Source organism: Haplochromis burtoni, unplaced genomic scaffold, assembly GCF_018398535.1.
Source record: "Haplochromis burtoni strain Fernald_Lab_line unplaced genomic scaffold, NCSU_Asbu1 Contig_221, whole genome shotgun sequence".
In the NCBI taxonomy this organism is placed as follows: Eukaryota; Metazoa; Chordata; class Actinopteri; order Cichliformes; family Cichlidae; genus Haplochromis; species Haplochromis burtoni.
The window spans coordinates 257,913-265,190 of NW_024582582.1; the positions used below are offsets into that span (position 1 = coordinate 257,913).

A 7,278-nucleotide genomic window follows, 5' to 3' on the forward strand; every position below is an offset into this window, starting at 1 on the left:
CAAAACGTCACAGCAGTGTTTGTAGTGTGGACTATAAGTAGACTAGAGTATCAGTGAACTCAAATACACCTGCCTTCAATTAATCCAACCCCATCACAGCAAATGTGGCACACAAAACCACCAGTGCAACTTCCCACAACAAACATGGAGGTGACATTAGTCCATCATGTTACATGTACTTTAGTAAATACTAAAAAAATATATATTTAGCTCAGATACTTAGTTGGTATCGACTATTTTCCTTGTGGAATTGTTTAGTATTTACTGTATATTTACTCATTGTTTTGCAAGTATTGCCGGGACCAAAATAAAGATTTTAACAACTAAACAGAAGAGGGCAGCAGCTCCCCACAGCGGCTACTGCGGCTGCCGCCGTCTACGAGAGGAGAAGAAGTCTTCGCTTCTTCGCAGGGACCAGCGCGTCTTCTTGTCCTCCAAAATGTCCAAGTTACAGCAGCTCAGACTCTTCGTGAATGAGCGTCTGACAGCAGCAGCGGAGGAAATCTTCGGCGCCGTGGAGAGAACCATATTAGAGTTTCACACTGACAAAGCTTTTGTGTCCCAGTCAGAAGATGTGAAGCCCAACGAGCTGCTAACGCTAGCCGAGGCTCTGAAAGCGGAGGAGGAGGAGGTGTTCCCGGCAGGTTGGTCTATTATCACCATGCAGATAAGCAGGCTGCTGTCAGCCATCAGACCCGTTTTAATGTGCGTGTAGCCTGGGACTACAGTCAGCATAGACTGCAGTCACAGAGCTGACCCCCGGATTCTCTTAAGGCGGACGAACCAAATAAGAAACAGCGTTTTTCCCATGCAGCGGTTAAATGCACCGTTTTAGGTTCAGAAGAGTAGAGAGTGACACAAATACATATTTAGGCGTTCATGGTGTTCTCTATTAATTAAACCTAATTTGTATATCAAATTTCATAAAGGCTGTAATGTAAACATTTTAATTTAGGCAATTTTCTATATATTTATTTAAGCATATATGACTCTGTATTAGGGGCTTTACAGAAAATGGAAGGAAAGAAAATAGAGGAAAGGAGTAAGAGTCAACAGAAGCAACACCGTGTGTAAAAGAGAATGAGATGGGTGGATAAGTGAAGGTGCAAGCAATAGATGTAGTGAAGATGGATAAGTTTAAATATGTGGGTCAACTATACAAAACAGAGTTCACAAGGGAGGTGAAGAAGAGAGTGCAGGCAGGGTGGAGTCGGTGGAGATGGGTTAAAGGGTCTGATTTGTGATTGAAGGACAGCAGCAATAGAGAAAGAAGGTTTGTAAAGAAAGCTGTTATAAGATATGTTTGGAAAAACGTTTACGTACCAGGGAAATAATAAAAATAATACTTAGCAGGTCTTAAAATTGGATAAATGTGACTTCAGATGAACAAAAAGACTTGACATATTACAGATGTGTGTGGAGATTCTTGGTAGTCTGAAGAGCTAGAAAGGCTTTAAGTCTGCAGCCATTTACAGTTAAAACACGCACTGTTGTAAAGAGTGGATTCTTTCTAACACGTGATTGTTCTGCTGCCTACCAGCTTCATGGGTTGCTGGTAGGTAGCATAACAACAGCAGTCACTCCAGACATGCTCACAAGTGTATGGGACACGTTGGACTATGATATGGACATATGCTGTGCATCCTAAGCACTTGTCAACATTGCAAGTTTTGTAAGTAAAATGATATATTTAGCCATGAATTAAAACATTTACCACAAGCTTCCATGTCTATCACTTTAAACAGTAAGCCTTTTGTAAATGTTTGCCAGTGTCATATCTTTCCCTGTCATGTCTGCAGGCTCCCACCAGGTGAGTGTATCCGAAGCAGAGGTCTCCACACAGACAACATATGCTCAGGCCAGTCAGCTGTTGGTGAAGCAGGACACACTGAGAGCAGACTTTCTGGTAAATCAGGAACACTGGCCGAGAGGAGACAAAGGCCAGCTGCAGGATCTGTTACACTGTGAAGCTGTGGCTTGTTTCAAATCTGAACAGAGCGCAGGGTCCCCCTCCTCATGCTTTCAGAGCCAAAGTGTGGCAAGCACACAGGGAGTAGTGCTTTTCCCCCATGCCTCAACAGAGTCTAGAAAAATTAAGCAGGAAGCAGATGGATGTGGAGGATCGGATTTCTGCCAGCCCATCTCCTCAGATAGTGGGGCTGAAAATGATGCCTGTGATAATGAAAGGATGGAGAGCAGAGCATCCAATTCAAAGACAGTGCAGCCAAAAACAAAGGCAAAGCAGAAGCAGAAGAGTTCCAGCTTAAGCACTAAGAAAAGGACAAGTCCTTTCTGTTGTAAGCTCTGTGGAGAATCTTTCTGCCACAGGAATTCATTGATGATTCACCTGAAAACACATGGAGACTGTGCGCTGCAGCACATAGAAACACACAAGGAGGACAATCTGTGTCACGTCTGTGGCAAAACATTCACCACAAAGACCCATTTAAAAAGGCACATGCTGATCCACACGGGTCAGAAGCCTCACTGCTGCAAGGAGTGCGGCAGGAGATTCGCACGAGGCGAGTGTTTGAGAGTGCACATGAGGATCCACACAGTAGAGAGGCCGTACACATGTGGAGTGTGCGAGAAAGGATTCAGACAGAGAAGTAATCTAATTACTCACATGAGAAAGCATACGGGAGAGAAACCTTACCGCTGTGGCATCTGCTCAAGACCATTTGCATACAAGAAGGACATGCTGAGACACACGCAGATCCACACAAAGACGTGAAAAACTCAGTCCACCGGGATGAGCTTTGGTCTAGTACTTCTGAGTTTAACTTGTTTGCTATTATAAATTTTTTTCCTTTTGGTTAAGTGTGAAAAAAGAGATGGTGAGTGTGTGTGTATTAATAGAGCAAAGTGCATTTTCAAAATGCTTGTTGTAGATTGCAAGGGTCAGGCAAAAACCACAATTTCAAACAAACCACATTTCATAAATATTAAAAATAAGCGAGTCTGCTGCTGCCTGGATGTATTCATACCTGTCTGCATGGTCAGACATCTCAGTTGAGGCTGTGGGCCACCAGAAGCTGCCCAGTCTTCTACCAGATGAAAGTGTCTTTGTCATTTATTTGATTTCCCAATGAATTATATTTTTTGACATTAAGCAGGCCTACAAAGTGTCTCACAAGAGCAACATAATATTACATGTTATGGGGGGGGGGGGGTCCTGGATGTTTTTAATATAGCTGCATTAATATGTCGAACCTCTCTAAAATAATTAATAACATCATTTTAGTGTGTTCATTTGTGTGAACAGCCTGTTCTGTTTTTAAGGGTATCAACAGGGCCCTGTTTCAGAAAACAGTTTTAGCTAACAGCTCTGAGTTATTTAACCCTGAGTTTCCGTTCCAGAGTCGACTTCAGTTCTGAGTCAGTCACGAGGGTTATTTCCTCACTATAAATCCAAGGGTTTTTCTGTTTTTATACACATGGATATATCTATCCATAGATGTAGATATATCTTTTCATGGGACAACACTGAAGTTATGACACTGATACAATGTAAAGTAGTCAGTGTACAGCTTGTACAACAGTGTAAATTTGCTGTCACCTCTAAATAACTCAACATACATCCATTAACGTCTAAGCTGCTGGCAACAAAAGTGAGTACACCCCTAAGTGAAAATGTCCAAACTGTGCTCAAAGTGTCAATATTTTGTGTTGCAACCACTGGTCTCATCAGACCACAGGTAATCCATGTCCTTAGTCTGCTTGTCTTCAGCAAACTGTTTGCGGGCTTTCTTGTGCATTATCTTTAGACGAGGCGTCCTTCTGGGACGACAGCCATGTGATGCAGTGTGTGGCGTGTGTCTGAGCCACTGTCAGGCTGACCTTTGACGCCTTCTACAGCAATGCTGGTACTCACTTTTGTTGCCAGCGGTTTAGACGTTAATGGCTGTATGTTGAGTTATTTTGAGGTAAAAGCAAATTCACACTGTTGTACAAGCTGTACACTGACTACTTTACATTGTATCAAAGTGTCATATCTTCAGTGTTGTCCCATGAAATATTTACAGAAATGTGAGGGTGTACTCAATTTTGTGAGCTATATATATATTTTATTTTCTTCTCCCCTCCTGCTTCTTAACATAGCCATCGTGATCCACACTGACACAGTGATATTCCTCAGTCCACTGGATTCGAAGTGAAGCTGTGCTTTCTTGGAGAATCTTGGTGTCAGAGCTCCACTGATGATGGTTTTCTTTCTGTACTCATAAATGTGCTCAATCCCATCCTGAACATACTCACAGTTGTATTGAACTAACTGGTCAGCTCTTCTGGAATGAGAAGCCCAGAGTTATTGACATCAAATTTAACCAACTCACTTTATTTCTAAACTCAGATTTTGCTAAACATGCTTCCCGGAATAGGGCTTTGGTTGGGTCTTCCAGAGCCCTATTCCGGGAGCGCGTTAAGGAGAAGCCCCCAAAGTCACGGAAGCGATCGTTTACCGTCTGTGTGAGCCCTGCTTCTCGCCTGTAGGTTCTTATGGACTGTAGGAAAGTCTTCAATGTTGCTGTTGGAAGAATTCAAATGTTTTCGTGTAGCTGAGGATGAGTGCAGTTCTTTGAACTCTGTGGTAGCTCCTACCTCAATGCTTTTTCTCTCAGTATATGAGGTATAAGTGTGTCCAATGATTGACTGAATGGAACATGGGCAATCGCTAAAATGTTTGCATTGTAAACAGCATTTGTTTGAAAAAATGATATCAGTCCAATCCAATTTTATTTATAAAGCACTTTAAAATACCCAGCACAGGAACAAAGTGCTGTACAGAAAATAAGCATTAATAACATGAAGTAAAGATCTAAGAATCTTCTTAAACCTGAGCCTGTATAAGAACCTGAGCAAAGCTGTCATCTGTCTGTTGTGAGTTACTTCTGTCAGTTTGAAGATCCCTCTCAAAGTACTCTAATCAGTTAAACTTGCAGTTACATTTGACTTATACTGCTATAAAATAAGGACACAAATGCACCTCAATTTGTTGTAGCGTAGATTTCCATATTCTACAGGTTTTCCCACATATAACGTTTAATGTAATAAAAACATTATCATACTTAATTGCATGCTCCCCTTTCACCACAGTTAGTGGTCAGAGTTGGGTCCATAGTTTTTGGGGGGCATACACCGTTTTTGTAGTTTTGCTGATATACACAGCTGTTTAAGTCAGAATGTGTGATTGAAGTGCAGACGTTTAGCTTTAAAACAAGGGGTTTAACAAAAGTATTGCATTAACTGTTTAAGAATTACAGCCTTTTATTTTCTTTCTTTCTTTCTTTTCTTATTCATAGTCCCCGATTTTTTGAGGCCCAGAAGTAATTTGAGAATTGACAAGTAGTCAGACATTACTAATAAGAAATTCTAGCGTCGCTTTAGTGATACACTTTGGGTCATTATCAATTTGCACTGTGACACAATCAGTTTTGCAGCATTTGGCTGAATCTGAGCACAGATTGTAGCCCTGTACACTTCAAAGTGCATCCTGTCAGCTACTACTTCTATCAGCAGTCCCATCATCACACAATAGAGAGCTGGTTCTTTTAGCACTTTGTGGTAAACGCTCTGTGTTTTCATTGATCACCTCGACAGTGACACACCTACCTCATCAAGAGTGTTCTTAAGTTTGTTAGATGTGAAGTTTCTTAAACCACATCTTTGAACTAAAATTACAATGAAAATCTATGAAATCCAAATTCAACACCTTGAATCAACTTATGATGTGTTTTCCTCATTTGTGACAGAGTATCGGGGGAAGTGACCTAACCTCACCTAAGTTAGTTTTGCCTCTAAAAATGGGGGACTATGAAAAACACAGGTAATCCATCATTGTTAAATGTCTGTTATTAAATCAAAATCCTATATTGATTGATTTAAAAATCCACCATGGTGGTATAAGGCGGAAAAACTGCAAAAATTATCTTTTTCTAACAAACGATAGCCCTAATCCCAACCGCCTCTTTCCATAACGCCATCAAAACACCATATTTAAATGTAATTAAATGGTTTAAGATGATGCAGGGATGCTGTTTGAGTGAATGAGATCCTTTAAATAAACATCTAATGATGTATTTTGTTGAAAGAAAGTGTATATGTGCTTTTCAGGCATTAAAATGCATGTAAGATGTTGCTGAATAAAATGACATGTTTTCTGTAGACAATCATGTACAGTGCATTAATCAAAATAAATGTAATGTGCCTAAGGTTCCTCAAAATCCAGACGTTACATTTGTTATATTTAAAAAAAAAAAAAGACTGAACACAGAAGAATTACATCAATCTGCAGATGTTGGTTGTGCAGCAGTTTTAATTCGTAACCAATAATTGTTATTGGAAATGTTACATTGCAAGACTTTTCTGACCTAATGTAAGCCATATTAGAAATTAAAGATGTATTAAAATAAAAACCCTTTTAGTTAAATCACAGTCCACTCACTGAGCTACCATTCACCATTTGTGTAGATCAGAACAATCCTCATTACAGTGTGGCTCAAGGCTCTGTTACTGATTATTCAACATGTTAGACATACTTATCAGTTAGCATATTAAGGCACGTACACTTTTAATGCCAACATCCTGGTATCGCAGTGTGTTTCTCTAGCAATGTCCACATGTCTACCTGAGTCTGCCCTCTTACGGTCTTGTTTCTCCTGTGATATCACCTAATACTCAATGGTCACTGCCTTTGTCTTCAGGTATTCGTTGAGAGCGTCTTGTCCTGGTGGAGAGACAAAGATACTGATAGTAAGCACAAGCACCAGTCACCTATTGGTCACCACAGGGTTGAGTGCACTGGCTCAAAGCAGATACCAGTGAAGACTATGGATGTGAATGATTAGTTAGTACTACTAATGTTTTAGTAGTACTAACTACTGTCTTACTGAGTACTGATTTGTGTCTGTGTGTTACAGACACAGAGTTTGTGGATGCGGCTAGCTAACTAAGCATGGTGGTATCCGCTGATAACATTGCACTCCACCCTACTGTGCTAATATGGTGTCTTTAGTATGTGAAGCTCAAACCCAATGGATGACATCACAATGTCCAGCTTTTATATATGGTCTATGATGGCAATACAGCATAATGTTGTAACTTTTATGGAACAAATGGGAGAAGATGAAAAAATGGCAGTTTGAATGGAATCAGAAATAACAGCCTCTTTCTATTACCATACCATTACCAAAACTAGTTCATGCTTTTATTACTTCCAGGCTGGACGACTGTAATTCATTATTATCAGGATGTCCAAAAAACTCACTGAAAAGCCTTCAG

At 40.3% G+C, this 7,278-nt stretch overlaps 2 protein-coding genes across 3 annotated transcripts in view; one reads left to right on the top strand and one right to left on the bottom strand.

Annotated features, from left to right (window-relative positions):
- The first annotated feature begins 379 nt into the window (after nucleotides 1-379).
- Nucleotides 380-6,229, top strand: LOC102299735 (zinc finger protein 32). The gene is made up of 2 exons (XM_005938583.3): nucleotides 380-644; nucleotides 1,800-6,229. The coding sequence occupies exons 1-2, from the start codon at nucleotides 440-442 to the stop codon at nucleotides 2,732-2,734; spliced, it is 1,140 nt and encodes a 379-aa protein (XP_005938645.1). The 5' UTR covers nucleotides 380-439; the 3' UTR covers nucleotides 2,735-6,229.
- A 66-nt stretch (nucleotides 6,230-6,295) lies between these two features.
- Nucleotides 6,296-7,278, bottom strand: part of aldh1l1 (aldehyde dehydrogenase 1 family, member L1) — a 33,276-nt gene continuing 32,293 nt past the window's right edge. For both annotated transcript variants that reach the window (XM_005938588.2, XM_005938589.3), the window contains one exon: nucleotides 6,296-6,724. In XM_005938588.2, coding sequence (XP_005938650.1) covers nucleotides 6,669-6,724 — 56 coding nt within the window. In that variant the 3' untranslated portion in view covers nucleotides 6,296-6,668. The remainder of the gene's footprint in view (nucleotides 6,725-7,278) is intronic.

Excerpts from the sequence above, each read along its gene's own strand:
- LOC102299735 (XM_005938583.3), top strand. The coding sequence starts at position 440 with ATGTCCAAGTTACAGCAGCTCAGACTCTTCGTGAATGAGCGTCTGACA. Across the intron at positions 645-1,799 it reads GGAGGAGGTGTTCCCGGCAG|GCTCCCACCAGGTGAGTGTA; the intron begins GTTGGTCTATTA and ends TCATGTCTGCAG.